At 39.3% G+C, this 26,266-nt stretch overlaps 1 protein-coding gene across 1 annotated transcript in view; it reads left to right on the top strand.

Annotated features, from left to right (window-relative positions):
* Window positions 1-12,086, top strand: part of SLC37A1 (solute carrier family 37 member 1) — a 303,425-nt gene extending 291,339 nt beyond the window's left edge. The window contains exons 20-21 of the mRNA XM_053705706.1: window positions 9,064-9,128; window positions 9,832-12,086. Of these exons, the coding sequence (XP_053561681.1) occupies window positions 9,064-9,128; window positions 9,832-9,847 (81 nt within the window). The 3' untranslated portion in view covers window positions 9,848-12,086. The remainder of the gene's footprint in view (window positions 1-9,063; window positions 9,129-9,831) is intronic.
* The last annotated feature ends 14,180 nt before the right edge of the window (window positions 12,087-26,266 follow it).

The following is a 26,266-nucleotide window of genomic DNA, read 5'->3' as shown; positions in this document are numbered from 1 at the left end:
GATCTTTTTATCAAAAGCTCTTTGATTCCTCAGACAAGGGTCACCTTTTTTAGTTTTCCAGATAGATTGTGTCAATGTCTTTGTCTCTAGCAGACAAGTGACAATTTTATTGGGTTCCGTTTGTCGGAACCTTCAGTCTCTAATATTTCCTTCAGTTGCTATATGCATGGAAGTTTTTGGTATTATGGCTGCAGCATTGGATTCGATTCCCTTTTGCTCATTTTCATAAGAAACCTTTCCAGTTTTTTATACTGAATTAATGGTGCAGGGATTCTAGGATATCACTTTTTATATCTTTGAATCCCAATGTTCAACTATCTTTGATTTGGTGGTTAGATCACCATCATATAGTTCTACGGGTCTCTTCGGTTCATTCAACCTGGACCATGATCACTACAGATGCGAGTATTTTAGGTTGGAAGGCTGTCTGGGGATCTTTGTCAGCACAAGGAGTTTGGAAATCTCAGGAGGCGAGATTACCATTCAATATTTTTGAACTCCGAGCATTTTTCAGAGTTCTTCAGTTTTGGCTTCTTTTTGAAGAAAGACACGTTTATTGTTTTTCAGACAGACAATGTCACAACTGTGGCGTATGTCAATCATCAGGGTGGGACTCTTAGTCCTTAGGCTGTGAAAGAAGTATCTCGGATACTTGCTTGGACTAAATCCAGCTCCTGTCTAATTTCTGCAGTCCATTTCCCAGGTATAGACAATTGGGAAACGGATTATCTCTGTCAATCAAGCTTTACATCCGGGAGAATGGTTTTTACCTAGATGTGTTTTTTCAAATTGTTCAGATGTGTGGGCTTCCAGAAACAGATCTGATGGCATCTCATCTAAACAAGGAACTTCCCAGGGGCCTATTCAGGTCCGGGGATTCTCTGGCGGAAGCAGTGTATGGATTGACACTTTCTTGGAGTTATCAATCTGCCTATATTTTTTCGCCTCTGGTTCTTCTTTTTAGAGTTATTTTCAAAATCATCAGGGAGCAATCTTTTGTGTTGCTGGTGGCTCCAGCATGGTTGCACAGGTTTTGGTATATGGTTCTTGTTCGGATGTTTAGTTGCCAATCTTGGTCACTTCCATTAAGGCCAGACCTTATATCTTAACATTCATTTTTTCCATCAGGAACTCAAATTATTAATTTGATGGTATGGAGTTTTAACGCTTAGTACTTAGTCATAGACGTTCTTTGACTCAGTGATTAATACTATGTTGCAGGCTCGTAAATCTGTGTCTAGTAAGATTTATTATCGAGTTTGAAAGATTTACATCTCTGTCTTGATGCTCTTTTCATAAATTCTCTTGGCATTCTTTTAGAATTCCTAGGTTTTTATAGTTTTCTTCAAGATGGTTTAGATAGGGGTTTTTGTCTGCAAGTTCCTTGCAAGGACAAATCTCTGCTTTTTCTGTGCTGTTTTCATAGAAAAATTTGCTAATCTTTCTGTTATTCATTGTTTTGTTCAGGCTTTGGTTCGTATCAAGCCTGTCATTAAGCCAATTTCTCCTCTTTGGAGTCTTAATTTGGTTCTGAGGGCTTTACAGGCTCTTCCGTTTGAGCATATGCTTTCTTTGGACATTACAATTACTTTCATGGAAAGTATTGTTCCTTTTAGACATCTATTCAGCTAGAACAGTTTTTGAATTATCTGCTCTTTCTTGTGAGTCTCGTTTTTCTGATTTTTCATCAGGATAAGGTGGTTTTGCTGTCTTCCTTTCAATTTTTATCTAAGTTGTGAATTCTAACAACATTAGTAGAGGAATTATTGTCCCTTTCTTGTGTCCTAATCCTAAGAATTCTTTGGAAAGATTCTTACATTCTTTGGATGTGGTAAGAGTTTTGAAATATTATGTTGAAGCTACTCAGATTTCAGAAAGACTTCTAGTCTATTTGTTACCTTTTCTGGTTTTAGGAAAGGTCAGAAGGCTTCTGACATTTCTTTGGCATCTTGGTTAAAGCTTTTGATTCATCATGCTTATTTGGAGTCGGGTTAATCCCCGCCTCAGAGGATTACGGCTCATTCTACTAGGTCAGTTTCTACTTCCTGGGCTTTTAAGAATGAAGCTTCTGTTGATCAGATTTGCAAAGCAACAACTTGGTCTTCTTTGCATACTTTTACTAAATTCTACCATTTTGATGTTTTCTCTTCTTCAGAAGCAGTTTTTGGTAGAATAGTACTTCAGGCAGCTGTTTCAGTTTGATTCTTCTGCTTATAATTTCATTTTTTTTCATTATAAAAATTGAAACTTTTGATTTGGGTTGTGGATTAATTTTTCAGCGGAATTGGCTGTCTTTATTTTATCCCTCCCTCTCTAGTGACTCTTGCGTGGAAGTTCCACATCTTGGGTATCTGCTATCCCATACGTCACTAGCTCATAGACTCTTGCTAATTACATGAAAGAAAACATAATTTATGTAAGAACTTACCTGATAAATTAATTTCTTTCATATTAGCAAGAGTCCATGAGGCCCACCCTTTTTGTGGTGGTTATGATTTTTTTGTATAAAGCACAATTATTCCAATTCCTTATTTTTGATGCTTTCGCTCCTTTCTTATAACCCCACTTCTTGGCTATTCGTTAAACTGAATTGTGGGTGTGGTGAGGGGTGTATTTATAGGCATTTTAAGGTTTGGGAAACTTTGCCCCTCCTGGTAGGAATGTATATCCCATACGTCACTAGCTCATGGACTCTTGCTAATATGAAAGAAATGAATTTATCAGGTAAGTTCTTACATAAATTATGTTTTTTTATGGCAAAGTTGCATATATGGTGACGCAAGTCTCTTCATACCCTGCGTCTTTCTTGACGTTAGTTATTTTGGGGCGAAGTCGTGCTTGTTATGACGCGAGTTGCATCATTTCCTTGTGTTAGCTTTGGCGCCAAACAATTTTTCACTTCCTTTTGCGTCTTGCGTCATACTTGGCGCCAATTTTTTTTATATATTACCCCTCTTCCTTTAATGCTTCTGGTTGTCGTCATATTTTTAAAAGCTATGATACTTTATTTTTTTGCATCTTACTTTAGCATAAGCCTTTTTTCCCATCCTGAAACTGCTATATAAGGAAATTGTATATTTTGTTTAAATGTTTTTTCTTTTTACATTTTGCAAGATGTCTCATTCTGATCCTGCCTCTAATGTTGCTGTAGAAACCATGCTGCATGAACACAGTTCTACCAAAGCTAAGTGTGTCTGTTGTAAATTAACTGATATTTCTTCAGCTCTATTATGTGGCATCTGTCATGAAAACCTGTTGCATGCTGATAATGTTTCTATTAGTACAAATACATTGTCTGTTGTTCTTTCAATGTCTAATGTATCTGGTATTCCTACAGATGTAAATAAATATATTGCTGCAGCTATAGAAAAGGCTATGAGGCCCATTTATCAAGCTCCGAATGGAGCTTGAGGGCCTGTGTTTCTGGCAAACCTGCAGGCTAGCCAGAAACAGCAGTTACGAAGCAGCGGTCTAAAGATCGCCACAATTCAACCCAATCAAGTACGGATCAGGTTGATTGACACCCCCTGCTGACGGCCGATTGGCCACGAATCTGCAGGGGGCGGCTTTGTACCAGCAGCTCACAAGCTGGTGCAATGCTGAATACAGAGAGCGTATTGCTCTCTGCATTCAGTGAGGTCTGTTGGACCTGATCTGCACTGTTGGATCAGGTCCAACAGACCTTTATTAATTAGGCCTCTATGTCTGCTATTCCGCCTTCAATAAACTTAAAAGGTCTTTTAAAACTTCTCAAAGTTCTGATGAAATTTGTATTGACCGACAGCATACTGAAATATTCTCTGCTGATGAGGATCTCTTTGGTTTAAAGGATCCTGAATCAGACTCTGAAATTGACAAATCTTCCTATCTGTTTAAGATTGATTATATTCTTTGTTGAAGGAAGTTTTGGTTACTTTGGGTATTGAAGAGTCTAGTCCTCTTGATAACAAAGCCAGTAAACATTTAAATTCTGTTTTTAAACCTCCTAAGGTTGCTCCTGAGGTTTTTCCTATTCCAGATGCTGTTTCTGATATGATTACTAAGGAATGGTCTAAGTCTGGTTCTGCTTTTAATCCTTCTTCTATGTTTAAGAAGTCATATCCTTTACCTGTGGCTAATTTAGAGTTTTGGGAAAAAGTCCCTAAAGTTGATGGGGCTATTTCCATTCTTGCCAAACATACTACTATCCCTATAGAACATAGTGCTTCTTTTAAGGATCCTTTAGATAGAAAGATTGAATCTTATATCAGAAAAATGTATTTACATTCTGGTTATATTCTTAGATCTGCAATTTCTATGGCTGATGTGGTTGCTGCTTCAACTTTTTGGTTGGACAGTTTAGCTCGTCAGGTAGAAGATTCTGATTTGACTAGCATTGTTCTTCTGCTTAAACATGCTAATCATTTCATTTGTGATGCTATATTTTACATTATTAAGATTAATGTTAAATCTATGTTTTTAAATTTTTTTAGCTAGAAGAGCTTTATGGCTTAAATCTTAGAATGCTAACATAGTGTCTAAATCTAGATTACTATCTCTATTTTTCCAGTGTAAGAATGTATTTGGTTCTCAATTGGATTCTATTATTTCCACTATCACTGGGGGGGAAGGGAGTTTTTTTACCACAAGATAAAAAGTCTAAGGGTAAATTTAAGGCTCCTAATCATTTTTGTTCCTTTCGTCAGAATAAGGAACAGAAGACTACTCCTTCCCCTAAGGCCTCTGGTTCCAATTGGAGACCATCTTCAAATTGGAATAAAACTAAGCCTTATAAAAAACCAAATCTAGCCCCCAAGACTGCATGAAGGTACAGCCCTCAATCCGCTTCAGCTGGTGGAGGGCAGATTGAAATTATTTCAGGAAATTTGGTCAGGTTCTGTTTATAACCAGTGGATTCAGAATATTGTGTCTCAAGGGTATCGAATAGGTTTCAGAATAAGACCTCCCGTGGGAAGATTCTTTATTTCTCATGTTTCAACAAATCCTGTGAAGGCTCAGGCTTTTCTGAAATTTCAGATCTAGAGCTTTCAGGGGGGATTGTTTCAGTTCCTCTACAGGAACCGAGTTCGGGCTTCTATTCAAATCTATTCATTGTCTCAAAGAAAGAGAATTCTTTCAGACCAGTTCTGGATCTGAAATTTTTAAATTGTTTTTGTAAGAGTCCCACATTTCAAGATAGTGACTATAAGGACTATTCTGCCTTTTGTTCAGCAAGGGCATTTTATGTCCACAATAGACTTACAGAATGCTTATCTTCATATTCCAATTCATCCAGACCACTATTGGTTTCTGAGAATCTCTTTTCTAGACAAGCATTACCAGTTTGTCGCTCTTCCATTTGGCCTAGCGACAGCTCCGAGAATCTTTATGAAGGTTCTTGGTGCCCTTTTATCTGTAATCAGAGAGCAGGGTATTGTGGTGTTTCCTTATTTGGACGATATCTTGGTACTAGCTCAGTCTTTTAATTTAGCAGATTCTCACACAAAACACCTATTGTGGTTTCTTCAAAGGCATGGTTGGAGGATCAGTTTACAAAACAAGGGTCACCTTTTTAGGTTTCCAGATAGATTCAGTGTCCATGACTCTGTCTTTAACAGACAAGAGGAGAATGAAATTGGTTGTAGCTTGTCTAAACCTTCAGTCTTGATCGTTCCCTTCAGTGGCTATATGCATGGAAGTTTTAGGTCTTATGACTGCAGCATAAGATGCGATCCCCTTTGCTCGTTTTCATATCAGACCTATGCAGCTTTGCATGCTGAATCAATGGTGCAGGGATTATACTCGGATATCACAACTGATATACTTAACACCCAACATTCAACTCTCTCTGTCTTGGTGGTTGGACCATCACTGGATTGTTCAAGGGGCCTCTTTTGTTTGTCCTTCCTGGACTGTGATATCAACGGATCCAAGTCTTACAGGTTGGGGAGCTGTCTGGGGGTCTCTGACAGCACAAGGGGTTTGGAAACCTCAAAAGGTGAGGTTAACAATCAATATTTTAGAACGCCGTGCTATCTTCAGAGCTCTTCAGCCTTGGCCTCTATTAAAGAGAGAACTTTTCATTCGTTTTCAGACAGACAATATCACAACAGTGGCATATGTCAATCATCAGGGAGGGACTCGCAGCTCTTTAGCAATAAAAGAAGTATCTCGGATACTTTCTTGGGTGGAGTCCAACTCTTGTCTAATTTCTGTGATTCATATTCCAGGTGTAGACAATTGGGAAGCGGATTATCTCAGTCTTCAGACTTTGCATCCGGAGGAGTGGTCTCTTCATCCAGATGTGTTTCATCAGATTGTACATATGTGGGGTCTTCCAGAAATAGATATGATGGCCTCTTGTTTGAACAAGAAACTTCCCAGATAGCTTTCCAGATCCAAGGATTCTCTGGCAGAGATGGTTGCTTTAGCAGTTCCTTGGTTTTACCAACCTGCTTACATTTTTCTACCTCTAGTTCTTCTTCCAAGGGTGATCTCCAAAATCATAATGGAACAATCTCATATTTTTCTGATAGCACCAGCATGGCCTCACAGGTTTTGGTATGCGGATCTTTTCTGTATGTCCAGTTGTCAACCTTGGCCACTTCCTTTAAAGCCAGACCTTCTGTCTCAAGGGCTGTTTTTCCATCAGGATCTCAAATCTCTAAATTTGAAGGTATGGAAATTGAACGCTTAGTTCTTAGTCATAGAGGTTTCTCTGACTTAGTGATTGACACTATGGTACAGGCTCGTAGTCTGTTTCGAGGAAGATTTATTATCGGATTTGGAAAACCTATATTTCATGGTGTTTCTGTCATAATTTTTCTTGGCATTCTTTTAGAATTCCTTGGATTTTACAGTTTCTCCAGGATGGTTTGGATAAGGGTTTGTCTGCAAATACTTTGAGGGGATAAATCTCTGCTCTTTCTGTCTTATTTCATAGAAAGATTGCTAAACTTCCTGATATTCACAGTTTTGTTCAGGCTTTGGTTCATATCAAGCCTGTTATTAAGTCTATTTCTCCTTCTTGGAGTCTCAATTTGGTTTAAAGGATTTTGCAGGCTCCTCCTTTTGAGCCTATGCATTCTTTGGATATTAAGCTACTTTCTTGGAAAGTGTTATTTCTTTTGGCTATCTCTTCTGCTAGAAGAGTTTCTGAGTTGTTGGCTCTCTCTTGTGAGTCTCCTTATCTGATTTTCCATCAAGATTAAGTGGTTTTAGAGACTTTGTTTAAAATGTTTCCTAAGGTTATGAATTCTATCAACATTAGTAGGGAAATTGTTGTTCCTGCCTTGTGTCCTAATCTTAAGAATTTTCTTGAGAGATCTCTACATTCTTTGGATGTGGTAAGAGCTTTGAAATACTATTTTGAGGCTATTAAGGATTTCAGAAAGACTTCTAGTCTATTTGTTATTTTCTCTGGTTCCAGGAAAGGTCAGAAAGCCTCTGCCATTTCTTTGGCATCTTGGTTGAAACTTTTCTGATTCACAAGGCTTATTTGGAGGTGGGGCAGTCTCCACCTCAAAGAATTACAGCTCATTCTACTAGATCAGTCGCCACTTCTTGGGCTTTTAAGAATGAAGCTTCGGTTGATCAGATTTGCAAAGCAGCAACTTGGTCTTCTTTGCATACATTTACAAAATTTTACCATTTTGATGTATTTGCTTCTTCAGAAGTAGTCTTCGGTAGACAAGTTCTTCAGGCAGCTGTCTCAGTTTGATTCCTTTGCCTATGATTTGAGTTTTTTGCAATTTTTTAAGAAAACTTATTCATTATTTGGATTTTATTTTTTCAGCAGAAATAGCTGTCTTTATTTTATCCATCCCTCTCTAGTGACTCTGGATTTCCACATCTTGGATATTATATCCCATACGTCACTAGCTCATGGACTCTTGCCAATTACATGAAAGAAAACATAATTTATGTAAGAACTTACCTGATAAATGCATTTCTTTTATACTGGCAAGAGTCCATGAGATCCACCCTTTTTTGATGGTTATGATTTTTTTGTATAAAAGCACATTATTTTTTCCAGTTCCTCCTTTTTGTATGCTTTTTTTTTTTTTACTCCTTTTTACACCTCACTACTTGGCTATACGTTAAACTAAGGTATGAGTGTGGCGGGAGGTGTATTTATAGGCATTTTGAGGTTTGGGAAACTTTGCCCCCTCCTGGTAGGAATGTATATCCCATACGTCACTAGCTCATGGACTCTTGCCACTATAAAATAAATTAATTTATCAGGTAAGTTCTTACATAAATTATGGGGGGGTTTTGTCTACTGTTTAATCATAAAGATCTAGTTTATTAACACATCTAATTTCTTAACACATTTCACCTGTGTCTAAGATGCACCAGTGTTCTGCTTCTGTATATTGTGCATTATGCAATAGAAAACTACTAGAGGGTTTTTCAGTCATGTAAATAGATCAGGGGATAACCAGAGAGTTTAACGTTTCTATTAAATAGAGAGCTTGGCTTAGTTATAGGGAAAATAAATTCCTATGTTTGGCCACAATGGCGAGCTTCTTGTACAGAGCATACAATGTATACTTTGATCATCATGAAATATGTCTGTATATTGCTTGTAAGAGGCTAAGTTCATAGAGCAGCCAAACCAAAGTCTCCAGTGCAAGCTCCCAAATTAAATTTAATGTCAGAAATTGAAAGATAATTAGGTCACCTTTTGTAACCATTGGTGCCAGTTATGTCCCTTCATACTGAACTTAATCTGCCTACAGTGCCCCTTACTACTCTCTTGGATGAGGTTTACTCGATTAATCAGCTATGGTGTCTCAGTCAACCCAAGACTAGCTACTAAGCTCTCCCTATAGTATTTGAACCATGAGCACTATTTTGAACTGCTCACCAGGATTAGAATGCGCCATGTTGGAAATATATTTGTATTGCTCTTTTAACAAGGCCAGTGTACCCCAGTTGTGATGTCACCCACCACATCCAGGGTCATGTTAAATGAGGCAGGGCCAGAGGTCCCACAGTGTGTGACTCCCATGACACGTGACACTCATATTGATAGGTTATGTTACAGATCATGTTTTATTCACTTTATTTCTCTTTCCTTAGTTTCTAATCCGTCTTATAAAGAAAGAACTGAGCTGTCGGCAACAGAGAACAGAGGAACAAACTGAGTGAGTAAAAATTTCCCTCCTGTAGTCTCTCTCCAGCTCTGTCTATCTCTCTCCAGCGCCCTCTCACACGTCTCTCTCCAGCTGTCTCTCTCCAGCTCTCTGGCACGTCTCTCTCCAACTGTCTCATGTCTCTTGCACATCTCTCTCCAGCTGTCTCTCTCTCCGGCTGTCTCTCGCATGTCTCTCTCTCTCCAGCTGTCTCTCGCATGTCTCTCTCTCTCCAGCTGTCTCTCGTACGTCTCTCTCTCTCCAGCTGTCTCTCGCACGTCTCTCTCTCTCCAGCTGTCTCTCGCACGTCTCTCTCTCTCCAGCTGTCTCTCGCACGTCTCTCTCTCTCCAGCTGTCTCTCGCACGTCTCTCTCTCTCCAGCTGTCTCTCGCACGTCTCCCTCCAGCTGTCTCTGGCACGTCTCCCTCCAGCTGTCTCTCGCACGTCTCCCTCCAGCTGTCTCTCGCACGTCTCCCTCCAGCTGTCTCTCGCACGTCTCCCTCCAGCTGTCTCTCGCACGTCTCCCTCCAGCTGTCTCTCGCACGTCTCCCTCCAGCTGTCTCTCGCACGTCTCCCTCCAGCTGTCTCTCGCACGTCTCCCTCCAGCTGTCTCTCGCACGTCTCCCTCCAGCTGTCTCTCGCACGTCTCTCCAGCTGTCTCGCGCATATCTCTCCCCAGATCATTTAGACTCTTAGATATATCTTTGTTTTGCAGGTGGAAGGAGCACTAAAGGAAAATGTATTTCTCTCATATTCTGGTTTTGCTGAAGGAAATAATCACTGAGCACTTTGTGTGTGTTAAATTAAGTGTCTGTGCATAAGTACATGTCATGTTATATGTGTGAGTGTGTCGTGTGTGTCTGTGCATAAGTATATGTCATGTTATATGTGTTTTGTGAGTGTGTTTTGTGCATAAGTATATGTCGTGTTATGTGTTTTGTGAGTGTGTTGTGTGCATAAGTATATGTCATGTTATGTGTTTTGTGAGTGTGTCTGTGCATAAGTATATGTCATGTTTTATGTGTGAGTGTGGCGTTTGTGTGTGTCTGTGCATAAGTATATGTCATGTTATATGTGTGAGTGTGTCGTGTGTGTCTGTGCATAAGTATATGTCATGTTATATGTGTGAGTGTGTCGTGTGTGTGTGTCTGTGCATAAGTATATGTCATGTTATATGTGTGAGTGTGTCGTGTGTGTCTGTGCATAAGTATATGTAATGTTATATGTGTGAGTGTGGCGTGTGTGTGTGTCTGTGCATAAGTATATGTCATGTTATATGTGTGAGTGTGTCGTGTGTGTCTGTGCATAAGTATATGTCATGTTATATGTGTGAGTGTGTCGTGTGTGTCTGTGCATAAGTATATGTCATGTTATATGTGTGAGTGTGTCGTGTGTGTCTGTGCATATGTACAGGTCACAGTATATGTGTGAGTGTGTTGTGTGCATAAGTATATGTAATGTTATATGTGTGAGTGTGGCGTGTGTGTGTGTCTGTGCATAAGTATATGTCATGTTATATGTGTGAGTGTGTCTGTGCATAAGTATATGTCATGTTATATGTGTGAGTGTGTCGTGTGTGTCTGTGCATATGTACAGGTCACAGTATATGTGTGAGTGTGTTGTGTGCATAAGTATATGTAATGTTATATGTGTGAGTGTGGCATGTGTGTGTCTGTGCATATGTACAGGTCACGGTATATGTGTGTGTGTCTGTGCATAAGTACATGTCATGTTATGTGTGTTGTGTGCATAAGTATATGTCATGTTATATGTGTGAGTGTGGCGTGTGTGTGTGTCTGTGCAAATGTACAGGTTACGGTATATGTGTGAGTGTGTCTGTGCATATGTACAGGTCATGGTATATGTGTGAGTGTGTCGTGTGTGTCTGTGCATAAGTACAGGTCATGTTATATGTGTGAGTGTGGCGTGTGTGTGCATATGTACAGGTCATGGTATATGTGTGAGTGTGGCGTGTGTGTGTCTGTGCAAATGTACAGGTCATGGTATATGTGTGAGTGTGTCGTGTGCGTCTGTGCATAAGTACAGGTCATGTTATATGTGTGTGAGTGTGTCATGTTATCTGTGTGTGAGTGTTGTGTGCATGCGTCTCTCTTGCGCTCTCTATATACTGTATAAAAAACACAGACGGGTCACTTTTGTTTATAGAATTATTTATTTAATATTTTTGAATCTTTTTAAATGAATTCCGTGTCAGAGCAGTGCGCCAGTCTGTGTGTTAATCCCTTTGCATGTGCCGTGTTGGGCACATATTCGTGCCAGTGTGTAGCTGCCTCTTGCAGCATAAGAGGTGGTTAACGGACTGTACAGTGATACAAATATTAGTGTTTACTCCCTGCTATATGTGTGTGATGTTTACGTGTGTGTGAGTGTAGTCCTGGGTATATGCTTGTGTGTACATATGTATGTATACATATTTACACATGTATAAAGGTGAGTGTAGTCATCAGTGTATATAAGTACACAAGTGTAGTCATGTGTACATGTGTATAAGTACATAGAGACATGTGTGAGTGTAGTTATGTGTAAATGTGTACATGTATATGACATGAGTGTATATGTGTGCATGCGTACATATAGACATGTGAGTGAAGCCATGTGTAAATCCGTACGTTTGTATGTTTTCATATAGACATGTGTGAGTGTCGTCATCAGTGTATATAAGTACATAAGTGTAGTCATCGGTAAATGTGTGTGTGTAAGTACATAGAGACGTGTGAGTGTAGTTATGGTATTGGGTATATGTATGCTAGTATGACATGAGTGTATATGTGTGTGTAAGTACATAGAGACGTGTGAGTGTAATCATGGGTATATGTATGCGAGTATGACATGAGTGTATATGTGTGTGTAAGTACATAGAGACGTGTGAGTGTAATCATGGGTATATGTATGCGAGTATGACATGAGTGTACATGTGTGTGTAAGTACATAGACGTGTGAGTGTAGTCATGGATATATGTATGCGAGTATGACAGACATGAGTGTATATGTGTGTGTAAGTACATAGACGTGTGAGTGTAATCATGGGTATATGTATGCTAGTATGACATGAGTGTATATGTGTTTGTAAGTACATAGACGTGTGAGTGTAATCATGGGTATATGTATGCGAGTATGACATGAGTGTATATGTGTGTGTAAGTACATAGACGTGTGAGTGTAGTCATGGATATATGTATGCGTGTATGACATGAGTGTATATGTGTGTGTAAGTACATAGAGACGTGTGAGTGTAGTCATGGGTATATGTATGCGAGTATGACATGAGTGTATATGTGTGTGTAAGTACATAGAGACGTGTGAGTGTAATCATGGGTATATGTATGCTAGTATGACATGAGTGTATATGTGTGTGTAAGTACATAGAGACGTGTGAGTGTAATCATGGGTATATGTATGCTAGTATGACATGAGTGTATATGTGTGTGTAAGTACATAGAGACGTGTGAGTGTAATCATGGGTATATGTATGCGAGTATGACATGAGTGTATATGTGTGTGTAAGTACATAGAGACGTGTGAGTGTAATCATGGGTATATGTATGCGAGTATGACATGAGTGTACATGTGTGTGTAAGTACATAGACGTGTGAGTGTAGTCATGGATATATGTATGCGAGTATGACAGACATGAGTGTATATGTGTGTGTAAGTACATAGACGTGTGAGTGTAATCATGGGTATATGTATGCTAGTATGACATGAGTGTATATGTGTTTGTAAGTACATAGACGTGTGAGTGTAATCATGGGTATATGTATGCGAGTATGACATGAGTGTATATGTGTGTGTAAGTACATAGACGTGTGAGTGTAGTCATGGGTATATGTATGCGAGTATGACATGAGTGTATATGTGTGTGTAAGTACATAGAGACGTGTGAGTGTAATCATGGGTATATGTATGCGAGTATGACATGAGTGTATATGTGTGTGTAAGTACATAGACGTGTGAGTGTAGTCATGGGTATATGTATGCGAGTATGACATGAGTGTATATGTGTGTGTAAGTACATAGACGTGTGAGTGTAGTCATGGATATATGTATGCGTGTATGACATGAGTGTATATGTGTGTGTAAGTACATAGACGTGTGAGTGTAGTCATGGATATATGTATGCGTGTATGACATGAGTGTATATGTGTGTGTAAGTACATAGACATGTGAGTGTAGTCATGGGTATATGTATGCGAGTATGACATGAGTGTATATGTGTGTGTAAGTACATAGAGACGTGTGAGTGTAATCATGGGTATATGTATGCGAGTATGACATGAGTGTATATGTGTGTGTAAGTACATAGAGACGTGTGAGTGTAATCATGGGTATATGTATGCGAGTATGACATGAGTGTATATGTGTGTGTAAGTACATAGACGTGTGAGTGTAGTCATGGATATATGTATGCGAGTATGACAGACATGAGTGTATATATGTGTGTAAGTACATAGAGACGTGTGAGTGTAATCATGGGTATATGTATGCGAGTATGACATGAGTGTATATGTGTGTGTAAGTACATAGACGTGTGAGTGTAGTCATGGATATATGTATGCTAGTATGACAGACATGAGTGTATATGTGTGTGTAAGTACATAGACGAGTGAGTGTAATCATGGGTATATGTATGCGAGTATGACATGAGTGTATATGTGTGTGTAAGTACATAGACATGTGAGTGTAGTCATGGGTATATGTATGCGAGTATGACATGAGTGTACATGTGTGTGTGTAAGTACATAGAGACGTGTGAGTGTAATCATGGGTATATGTATGCGAGTATGACATGAGTGTATATGTGTGTGTAAGTACATAGACGAGTGAGTGTAATCATGGGTATATGTATGCGAGTATGACAGACATGAGTGTATATGTGTGTGTAAGTACATAGAGACGTGTGAGTGTAGTTATGGGTATATGTATGCGAGTATGACATGAGTGTATATGTGTGTGTAAGTACATAGACGAGTGAGTGTAATCATGGGTATATGTATGCGTGTATGACATGAGTGTATATGTGTGTGTAAGTACATAGAGACGTGTGAGTGTAGTCATGGGTATATGTATGCGAGTATGACATGAGTGTACATGTGTGTGTAAGTACATAGACGTGTGAGTGTAATCATGGGTATATGTATGCGAGTATGACATGAGTGTATATGTGTGTGTAAGTACATAGACATGTGAGTGTAGTCATGGGTATATGTATGCGTGTATGACATGAGTGTATATGTGTGTGTAAGTACATAGACGTGTGAGTGTAGTCATGGGTATATGTATGCGAGTATGACATGAGTGTATATGTGTGTGTAAGTACATAGACGAGTGAGTGTAATCATGGGTATATGTATGCGTGTATGACATGAGTGTATATGTGTGTGTAAGTACATAGAGACGTGTGAGTGTAGTCATGGGTATATGTATGCGTGTATGACAGACATGAGTGTATATGTGTGTGTAAGTACATAGACGTGTGAGTGTAGTCATGGCTATATGTATGCTAGTATGACAGACATGAGTGTATATGTGTGTGTAAGTACATAGAGACGTGTGAGTGTAGTTATGGGTATATGTATGCGAGTATGACATGAGTGTATATGTGTGTGTAAGTACATAGAGACGTGTGAGTGTAGTCATGGGTATATGTATGCGTGTATGACATGAGTGTATATGTGTGTGTAAGTACATAGAGACGTGTGAGTGTAGTCATGGGTATATGTATGCGTGTATGACAGACATGAGTGTATATGTGTGTGTAAGTACATAGAGACGTGTGAGTGTAATCATGGGTATATGTATGCGAGTATGACATGAGTGTATATGTGTGTGTAAGTACATAGACGAGTGAGTGTAGTCATGGATATATGTATGCGAGTATGACATGAGTGTATATGTGTGTGTAAGTACATAGACGAGTGAGTGTAGTCATGGATATATGTATGCGAGTATGACATGAGTGTATATGTGTGTGTAAGTACATAGACGTGTGAGTGTAGTCATGGGTATATGTATGCGTGTATGACATGAGTGTATATGTGTGTGTAAGTACATAGACGAGTGAGTGTAGTCATGGGTATATGTATGCGAGTATGACATGAGTGTATATGTGTGTGTAAGTACATAGACGTGTGAGTGTAGTCATGGATATATGTATGCGAGTATGACATGAGTGTATATGTGTGTGTAAGTACATAGAGACGTGTGAGTGTAATCATGGGTATATGTATGCGAGTATGACATGAGTGTATATGTGTGTGTAAGTACATAGACGAGTGAGTGTAGTCATGGATATATGTATGCGAGTATGACATGAGTGTATATGTGTGTGTAAGTACATAGACGAGTGAGTGTAGTCATGGATATATGTATGCGAGTATGACATGAGTGTATATGTGTGTGTAAGTACATAGACGTGTGAGTGTAGTCATGGGTATATGTATGCGTGTATGACATGAGTGTATATGTGTGTGTAAGTACATAGACGAGTGAGTGTAGTCATGGGTATATGTATGCGAGTATGACATGAGTGTATATGTGTGTGTAAGTACATAGACGTGTGAGTGTAGTCATGGATATATGTATGCGAGTATGACATGAGTGTATATGTGTGTGTAAGTACATAGAGACGTGTGAGTGTAGTCATGGGTATATGTATGCGAGTATGACATGAGTGTATATATGTGTGTAAGTACATAGACGTGTGAGTGTAGTCATGGATATATGTATGCGAGTATGACAGACATGAGTGTATATGTGTGTGTGAGTGTAATCATGGGTATATGTATGCGAGTATGACATGAGTGTACATGTGTGTGTAAGTACATAGACGTGTGAGTGTAGTCATGGATATATGTATGCGAGTATGACATGAGTGTATATGTGTGTGTAAGTACATAGACGAGTGAGTGTAGTTATGGGTATATGTATGCGAGTATGACATGAGTGTATATGTGTGTGTAAGTACATAGAGACGTGTGAGTGTAGTCATGGGTATATGTATGCGAGTATGACATGAGTGTATATGTGTGTGTAAGTACATAGACGTGTGAGTGTAGTTATGGGTATATGTATGCGAGTATGACATGAGTGTATATGTGTGTGTAAGTACATAGACGTGTGAGTGTAGTTATGGGTATATGTATGCGAGTATGACATGAGTGTATATGTGTGTGTAAGTACATAGACGTGTGAGTGTAGTTATGGGTATATGTATGCGAGTATGACATGAGTGTATATGTGTGTATAAGTACATAGACGTGTGAGTGTAGTCATGGGTATATGTATGCGAGTATGACATGAGTGTATATGTGTGTGTAAGTACATAGACGTGTGAGTGTAGTCATGGCTATATGTATGCGAGTATGACATGAGTGTATATATGTGTGTAAGTACATAGAGACGTGTGAGTGTAGTCATGGCTATATGTATGCGAGTATGACATGAGTGTATATGTGTTTGTAAGTACATAGAGAAGTGTGAGTGTTGTCATGGGTATATGTATGCGAGTATGACATGAGTGTACATGTGTGTGTAAGTACATAGACATGTGAGTGTAGTCATGGATATATGTATGCGTGTATGACATGAGTGTATATGTGTGTGTAAGTACATAGACGTGTGAGTGTAGTCATGGGTATATGCGAGTATGACATGAGTGTACATGTGTTTGTAAGTACATAGACGTGTGAGTGTAGTCATGGGTATATGTATGCGAGTATGACATGAGTGTATATGTGTGTGTGAGTGTAGTCATGGGTATATGTATGCGTGTATGACATGAGTGTATATGTGTTTGTAAGTACATAGACGTGTGAGTGTAATCATGGGTATATGTATGCGAGTATGACATGAGTGTATATGTGTGTGTAAGTACATAGACGTGTGAGTGTAGTCATGGATATATGTATGCGTGTATGACATGAGTGTATATGTGTGTGTAAGTACATAGACGTGTGAGTGTAGTCATGGGTATATGTATGCGAGTATGACATGAGTGTATATGTGTGTGTAAGTACATAGACGTGTGAGTGTAGTCATGGGTATATGTATGCGAGTATGACATGAGTGTATATGTGTGTGTAAGTACATAGACGTGTGAGTGTAGTCATGGGTATATGTATGCGAGTATGACATGAGTGTATATGTGTGTGTAAGTACATAGACGTGTGAGTGTAGTCATGGGTATATGCGAGTATGACATAAGTGTCAAGTCCTATCCTCCCTGTGTTTCTACCTTGGCACGGGGCACATTCTGCTGGTTTGTGGGTTCAGTTAATAGTGCAATCTCTGTTTCTGCTTTGACAGATTTGGATACCAATAAAAGAATAAAAATGTTGTGTGTCTCAGTATTTTATGTGTAATATTTTTGTGAGGATTGAAATTCGGAAGCTTTGTACTTTGTGTCCTGCACAGATTTACTGTGGCGTAGTGAGGTAGAGGCGAGTACGTCTGCCAGCTGGTGTAACCCCCAGCCTCCTATGCCAAATAAGGCCCTGCCCTCTTCCTCCAATTCACCATAGTAGACCCCACCCATGGGTGACCTCAGAGGACGGCACGAGACCCCACACTTGAATTTTATGCTGCCCGGATTTATAGGTTATAGAATTTGCTGCACACCTTAAAGTGATGCTAAACTTTTACGTTTTAAAATCAGGCCCAGATGACGACTTATAAAGATGCACTGTAACTTATTAATCTGCCATTCTAATACCTCTCGCTCTGACCACCCACTTCACAAACCTCATGTTATTTGTGAACGGTTTGAACTGTTCTGCAATCGGTGCTCTAGCTGAAAAGCACTTTTTGTAGCCAGCGCACCAATAAGAGAACAGTTAAAACCTTTAGCTGTCAAGTTTTTTGAAGTGGGTGGCAGAGCGAGGGGAATGGCACGGCTAGATTAAAAGTAAGTTATGCACATCTTTATTAGAAGTGATCAATAAAAGTCCCTGTAAAATATCACTTGGATTCTGGACATGATTTTAAAACATGTAAAGTTTACAATCACTGTAGCGGAACTTCTGTACTTTGTTCCACAAGACAAGGGGAAATGCGGCAGTATCTCTGCTAGGGAGTTTTCCCTTCCTCCATACAAACCTTGGGACAGCATCTGAATAGTAGATTTGTCACCAGTGCAATCATTATTGAGACTGGAGTTAACTCAACAACTATATCTGCTCCAGCTGGTCTGGTCTCAGTAGGCTCCCAGGAAGGTATTGATTCCTCTACCCTACTACTTCTTCCAAGCAGGTAATAACTAATTTGCCTGCCATGGGCGAGATTACATACACGGCGCAGGCTTCAGCGCAAGCGCTTAAACCCGCACTGCCCGTAATTTCTCCTTGCACATCGAGGGTATCCAATAAACCCCACCGGCATTTCATAAAGTGCCGCAAGTCAGATAAACTAGCAATGATATAAGAAAAAGAGGGCGCCTCATAGTGTAAAATATCCCCAATGGGCTTGTAAGCGTAGAAAGTGAAAGGTTTACCAGAAGGAGTAGCACCATGCTTTGACCGGTGCCAACAAGCAGGCTAGCACTCAGCAGTGGCTAGTAAACTGTTCTTGAAATCCCCAATCGGTGCTGTCAATGCTGTCAGCCAGAATCCAATGATGGGTATATTTCAGATAGGGGTGCAATGTCCCTCTGAGTCCACCGATAAAGTGGGTGTTAGGAAAAATGTCCAGAAATGCCGTAAATACAAATTTCTGGAGTCCCCAGTGACTTACGGCACTTTAGAAACTGCCGGCGCCTAAGAAAATAAAAAAAATGTCAAATCGCCCATAAAAATCTAACCTGCCTCCTAAAAATAAACCCGATATGTAAAAACCCCTATGTCCACCATCAAACCCACATCGCAAATAATAATAAAATGATTAACCCCTAAACCGACAACCCCCACAATGCAGTAAGCCTAATTAAACTATTAACCCCTAATCCACCAAACCCACACAACACAATAATGCTAATAAATCTATTAACCCCTAAACTGCCAAACCCCACAATGCAATTAACGAATCACCAAGCCGCCGTACAATGACTATTGAATGCAAGGTACGCGATAAAAAATGGCGTCCCTTGCATTCCTATTGGCTGATTTGATTCTTAAATTTCAAATCAGCCAATAGGTTGAGAGCTACTAAAATCCTATTGGCTGATTTGAACAGCCAATAGGATTTCTGTAGCTCTCATCCTATTGGCTGATTTGAATTTGAAGAATCAAATCAGCCAATAGGAATGCAATGGACGCCATTTTTAATCACCTTGCATTCAATAGTCAGTGTACGGCGACAATTGTACGAAAAGGATCCTCCACGCTCCATGGCTCCGTGGACGCCGGTCCTGGTCCACGCTCATCTCCGCGCCAGCTAGGTCCTGGATGAAGAAAAAAGAGGTCTCCACTTGAAAGAAGATGTTGGCCGCTTGGAAGAAGATTTCACCGCCTGGAACAGGACCTTCTCCGCCGGACTTCAGGAACCATGAGTACCTATCTGGGGGTTAGAGTTAGGCTTTTTTTTTTTACATTTTTTTTTATTTATTTTTTAGATTTTGGATTTTGGATTTTGGACAATCATAACCCTTTGAGTGCTTACGACGGTTCTGAGCTGTTGCAAATTGTCCCAGTCAGGTACTGACGACGGCTCAGAGCCATCACTAGCACTTACCCACCTTGAGGGCAATCTGGGGGCTCCCACTGACTCCCACCCCGGTGATCTGGCCTGTATAGTGACAGGCATCACTGGGGCTTCACGTTTTGCATGGTGACATCACGTGCAATGACGTGATGACGTCACCCGCGCAACTTTATTTAAAAATTACAATGGACAGTATAGGGAAATGGGGGTATGCTGCTTAGAAGCCTGTATCTCAGCGCCTTTCTTGGGGATCTGATTTTTTTTTTTTTTTTTTTTTAAAGAAACAACCCTTAAATCCAGCTTAGCACCCAGGTTGGAAATTGCTTAGCACTCAAGAGCTGAATGCCCTTTTAAGGGCAGAAAAAGAGCTGAATAACCTTTTTAAGGGCAATGCCCATACAAATGCTCCTTTATCGGCAATGGGTAGTTTAGGATTTTTTAGTGTTAGTTTTTTTTTATTTTGAGGGGCTTGGTGGGTGGGGGGGTTTACTGTTTTATTATTTTTTTAGTATTTTATTATTTTAGTATTTTTTTTTTAAGGAAAAGAGCTGTTTAACTTAGGGCAATGCCAATAAGGGTTTTTTTTTTATATTGGGGGGCCTTTCTCTTGTAAAGGTGTATCCAGTCCACGGGTTCATCCATTACTTGTGGGATATTCTCCTTCCCAACAGGAAGTTGCAAGAGGACACCCACAGCAGAGCTGTCTATATAGCTCCTCCCCTAACTGCCACCCCCAGTCATTCTCTTGCAGCTCTCGACAAGAAAGGAAGTATCAAGAGAGATGTGGTGACTTAGTGTAGTTTTTACCTTCAATCAAATGATTGTAATTTTTAAACGATACCGGCGTTGTACTGTTTTTACTCTCAGGCAGAAATTGGAAGAAGACTTCTGCCTGGAGGTTTGATGATCTTAGCGGTTTGTAACTAAGGTCCATTGCTGTTCTCACACATAACTGAAGAGTATGGAAAGAAAACTTCAGTTGGGGGGACGGTCTGCAGATTGCCTGCTTTGAGGTATGTTCAGTATATTTTTTTTCTAGAGAGATGATAAGGTCTAGAAAATGCTGACAGTGCCTGGTATATTTAAGGGAAGCCTGATACAGTGATTTAACAACAACTGGGATCATGCTTGCAAAAAGGGATAATATTCATGTTAAAACCTATATTACTTAGTGTAAAAACGTTTGCATGATTTATAAATAAAAACGTTTTTTTTTCTGAGGGTGATAAATCTTTATTTGGGGCCTAGTTTCCACATGGCTTGTTAGATTACTCCTAGGAGTACTTTTTTAAGGCCCTCTGACTTTGAGTGCATGGTGGGAGGGGCCTATTTTCGTTTTCAGTCTGAGACATCCAGCTTCCCTGAAGGAGTCCTCTGGCTTATAGGACCTCTATAGAGGGTTTTTTCCCTGCAAAAATCGTTTTTAAGGGCAGGTAGGAGCCACAGCAGGGCTGTGGCAGTGTGTTTGACTGTTTGTTAACAGGTTTTAAGTTTTTCTAATTCGTCTTTGGGCCTGAGGTGTTAATCATCCATTTGCAAGTGGGTGCAATGCTGCTTTAGTCCCTTATACACACTGTAAAAATTTCGTAGAGTTTACTACTTTTTTCACTGTTTTGCAGTTTATGTGGTAGTTTTTTTCTCTTAAAGGCACAGTACCGTTTTTTATTATTGCTTTTTTCACATTTATTAAAGTGTTTTCCAAGCTTGCTGGTCTCATTGCTAGTCTGTTAAACATGTCTGACATAGAGGAAACTCCTTGTTCATTATGTTTAGAAGCCATTGTGGAACCCCCTCTTAGAATGTGTACCAAATGCACTGACCTTTCTATAAGTTATAAAGACCATATTATGGCTTTTAAAGATTTATCACCTGAGGTTTCTGAGACTGACAAAAGGGAGGTTATGCCATCTAGCTCTCCCCACCTGTCAGAACCTATAACTCCCGCTCAAGGGACGCCAAGTACATCTAGCGCGTCCAATGCGTTTACTTTACAAGACATGGCGGCAGTTATGAATCATACCCTCACTGAGGTATTGTCCAAACTGCCAGGGTTACAAGGAAAGCAAGACAGCTCTGGGGCTAGAACAAATACAGAGCTCTCTTACGCTTTAGTAGCTATGTCTGATATACCCTCACAATGTGCAGAGGTTGAAGCAGGAGAGCTTCTATCTGTGGGTGACTTCTCTGATTCAGGGAAGGCATTACTTCAGTCTGACTCTGAAATGACAGCATTTCAATTTAAGCTTGAACCCCTCCGCGTGTTGCTCAGGGAGGTTTTAGCGACTCTGGATGACTGTGACACCATTGTAGTCCCAGAGAAATTGTGTAAAATGGACAAATACTTGTGCCTGTTTACACTGATGTTTTTCCAATCCCTAAGAGGTTTTCAGAAATTATTACTAAGGAATGGGATAGACCAGGTGTGCCGTTCTCTCCCCCTCCTGCTTTTAAGAAAATGTTTCCTATAGATGCCGCTACACGGGACTTGTGGCAGACGGTCCCTAAGGTGGAGGGAGCAGTCTCTACCCTAGCTAAGCGTACAACTATTCCTGTTGAGGACAGTTGTGCTTTCCTAGATCCTATGGATAAGAAATTAGAGGGTTTCCTTAAGAAAATCTTTATACAACAAGGTTTTATTCTCCAGCCTCTTGCAGGCATTGCCCCAGTCACTGCTGCAGCGGCTTTCTGGTTAGAGTCTCTGGAGGAGGCTTTACAGGTAGAGACCCCGTTGGATGATATCTTTGACAGGCTTAAAGCTCTTAAGTTAGCCAATTCATTTATTTCTGACGCCGTTTTTCATTTAACCAAGCTAACAGCTAAAAATTCAGGTTTTGACATTCAGGCACGTAGGGCGCTATGGCTTAAATCCTGGTCAGCTGATGTCACTTCAAAGTCTAAACTTCTCAATATCCCCTTCAAAGGGCAGACCCTATTTGGGCCTGGACTGAAGGAGATCATTTCTGATATTACTGGAGGAAAAGGCCACGCCCTTCCCCAGGATAGGTCCAACAAGTTAAGGACCAAACAGACTAATTTTCGTTCCTTTCGAAACTTCAAGAGTGGCGCAGCTTCATCTTCCTCTTCTACAAAACAAGAGGGAAATTTTCCCCAGTCCAAGCTAGTCTGGAGACCTAACTGGGACTCTGCCGCTAAGGGAGGACCTTCTACTTCAAGGTCCCTTCAAACATCCAAATCTAATTTCTTTCATGTAATTAGCAAGAGTCCATGAGCTAGTGACGTATGGGATATACATTCCTACCAGGAGGGGCAAAGTTTCCCAAACCTTAAAATGCCTATAAATACACCCCTCACCACACCCACAATTCAGTTTTACAAACTTTGCCTCCCATGGAGGTGGTGAAGTAAGTTTGTGCTAGATTCTATGTTGATATGCGTTTCGCAGCAGGCTGGAGCCCGGTTTTCCTCTGAGTGCAGTGAATGTCAGAGGGATGTGAAGAGAGTATTGCCTATTTCAATTCAATGGTCTCCTTCTACGGGATCTATTTCATAGGTTCTCTGTTATCGGTCGTAGAGATTCATCTCTTACCTCCCTTTTCAGATCGACTATATACTCTTATATACCATTACCTCTACTGATTCTCGTTTCAGTACTGGTTTGGCTATCTACTATATGTAGATGATTGTCTTAGGGTAAGTAAGTCTTATTTTATTATGACACTCTAAGCTATGGTTGGGCACTTTCTATGTAAAGTTCTAAATATATGTCTTTAAACTTATTTCTTTCATGTAATTAGCAAGAGTCCATGAGCTAGTGACGTATGGGATATACATTCCTACCAGGAGGGGCAAAGTTTCCCAAACCTCAAAATGCCTATAAATACACCCCTCACCACACCCACAAATCAGTTTTACAAACTTTGCCTCCTATGGAGGTGGTGAAGTAAGTTTGTGCTAGATTCTATGTTGATATGCGCTCCGCAGCAGGTTGGAGCCCGGTTTTCCTCTCAGCGTGCAGTGAATGTCAGAGGGATGTGAAGAGAGTATTGCCTATTTGAATTCAATGATCTCCTTCTACGGGGTCTATTTCATAGGTTCTCTGTTATCGGTCGTAGAGATTCATCTCTTACCTCCCTTTTCAGATCGACGATATACTCTTATATATACCATTACCTCTACTGATTCTCGTTTCAGTACTGGTTTGGCTTTCTACTACATGTAGATGAGTGTCCTGGGGTAAGTAAGTCTTATTTTCTGTGACACTCTAAGCTATGGTTGGGCACTTTTATATAAAGTTCTAAATATATGTATTCAAACATTTATTTGCCTTGACTCAGGATGTTCAACGTTCCTTATTTCAGACAGTCAGTTTCATATTTGGGATAATGCATATGAATTAATCAATTTTTTTCTTACCTTAAAATTTGACTTTTTCCCTGTGGGCTATTAGGCTCGCGGGGGCTGAAAATACTTCATTTTATTGCGTCATTCTTGGCGCGGACTTTTTTGGTGCAAATTTTTTTTTTCTGTTTCCGGCGTCATACGTGTCGCCGGAAGTTGCGTCATTTTTTTTGACGTTTTTTTGCGCCAAAAGTGTCGGCGTTCCGGATGTGGCGTAATTTTTGGCGCCAAATAATGTGGGCGTGTTTTTTGGCGCTAAAAAATATGGGCGTCACTATTGTCTCCACATTATTTAAGTCTCATTATTTATTGCTTCTGGTTGCTAGAAGCTTGTTCACTGGCATTTTTTCCCATTCCTGAAACTGTCATTTAAGGAATTTGATCAATTTTGTTTTATATGTTGTTTTTTCTATTACATATGTCTCCGTTTGTCCCTGAGTCAGAAGCCACTTCTGGAAAAAATGCTTAACTGAGTTTCAGTTCTACCAAAGCTAAGTTCATTTATTTTAAATGTTATAAATGTTTATCTTTAGCTATGGTTTGTAATAAGATATTATGATATACTTTTACATGCGGAATCCATTAGTATTTATGCTTTATACATTTCCATTCTTAAGTGCAAGAAATGTTTAGAAGATTTATAAGAAATATTTTTTCTGATTAAGGCTATGTCTGACTTCGTGCCTTCTAATACGATTTTTAGGTCTTTTTCACTTCTTTTTTAATTATTGAAGTTTCAAATGACCAACAACATACTGATTTATCCTTCTCTGATGATGTTTTTTTCTCTTTCAGAAATTCTCTTCATCAGATATTGACACTAACAAATCTACTTTTTTATATAATTTTTTTATTATTAAAGTACATTTGTTCTTTGTTGAAGAGGTGTTGATTATTTTGGATATTAAGGTAACTAGTTCTTTAAGACTAGCTGACACTATTTCTGCCTTTTTATTCTTCTGTGATTTCAGAGGTTTTCTTTCCAATTCCCCATACTAGGGAATGGAATAGGCTGAGAATTTTCTTTTATTTTTAAACTATATTCTTTGTCAGCAGTTAAATTCAATTTGGAGGGTTCTCCAATTTATTGGAGTTATCTCTACTCCTACTAATTATGCTATTGTTTTTTATAGCAAAATAGTATTTATTTTCCTTTATATAGTTGTATCTTATTTTTGGAAAATTATTTAGTTTCAGGTACTTTTCTTGGTCCTGTGATATTGCAATTGCTTCATTTTTTCTGTTTACTTTAAGATCAAGTATCAGATCATGATTTATTTTAGCATTGTTAAGGGACAACATTTACTAGACTAGGTGCCGTTGCATTTGTCTTGTTGTTTTGCATTTTGCAAGTCCTCTGTTTTGACTGGTCCTTTAAACTGGACTATCATGCTAATGATTTCATTTGTGTCTTCATTTTATTGAATATATTCGCAAATGAGGGTTAATCTATGTCTTTAGCTATTTTAGCTAGAAGAATTCTGTAATTTAAAAAAAAAAAAAAAAAGAAAATCCATATTTCTTTTGTTCTAAGATAATCAATTATAATTGGATTCAATTCTTAACTGTTACTATGGGCTTCAAGATTGAGTTCTAAGACTAAAACTTTAAGCTTATACTAGTTTGGTTGTTCTTATTAAGGAACGAATCCTGAGTTCTTTCCCAAGTAACATGTTTTTAATTGGGGTTCGAAATTAGCTCCCTAATGTTGCGATGCACGTGTGCCGTATTCCAGCTTGGCTGGTAAGGGGCAGGTTAAGACTTCTTTGAAATTTATTTGGTTCTATTTTGTCCAAATTTCTTTGATTTTATTCCAGTAAGGCTAACACTTTCTTTCAGTGTGTTTCTGTCCTATATATTTTGGATACTGTTGAAGCATGGCTGGGTACCCATGGGGTTCAAGCGCTGCTCAGACCTGGAATCTTCTGGGGTTTTTATTTCAGTTCCTTTTCTAGGAACTGGGTTTTGGAGTTTTATTCAAACTATTCTGCCTTTTTGTGGTCATTGATAGCATTATTTGTTTTCTTTAGATACAATAAATGCATATTCTTCATTTTTCTGTTTTCATTCAGAATATTTGCTGAGGATGCGGATTCTCATATGTTTGATTTGCTCTTCAGGACGTAGTTAGAGGATCT

The sequence above is a fragment of the Bombina bombina genome, chromosome 3 (genome assembly GCF_027579735.1).
Source record: "Bombina bombina isolate aBomBom1 chromosome 3, aBomBom1.pri, whole genome shotgun sequence".
Classification (NCBI taxonomy): domain Eukaryota; kingdom Metazoa; phylum Chordata; class Amphibia; order Anura; family Bombinatoridae; genus Bombina; species Bombina bombina.
This window is presented reverse-complemented; position numbering and strand designations above follow the sequence as displayed.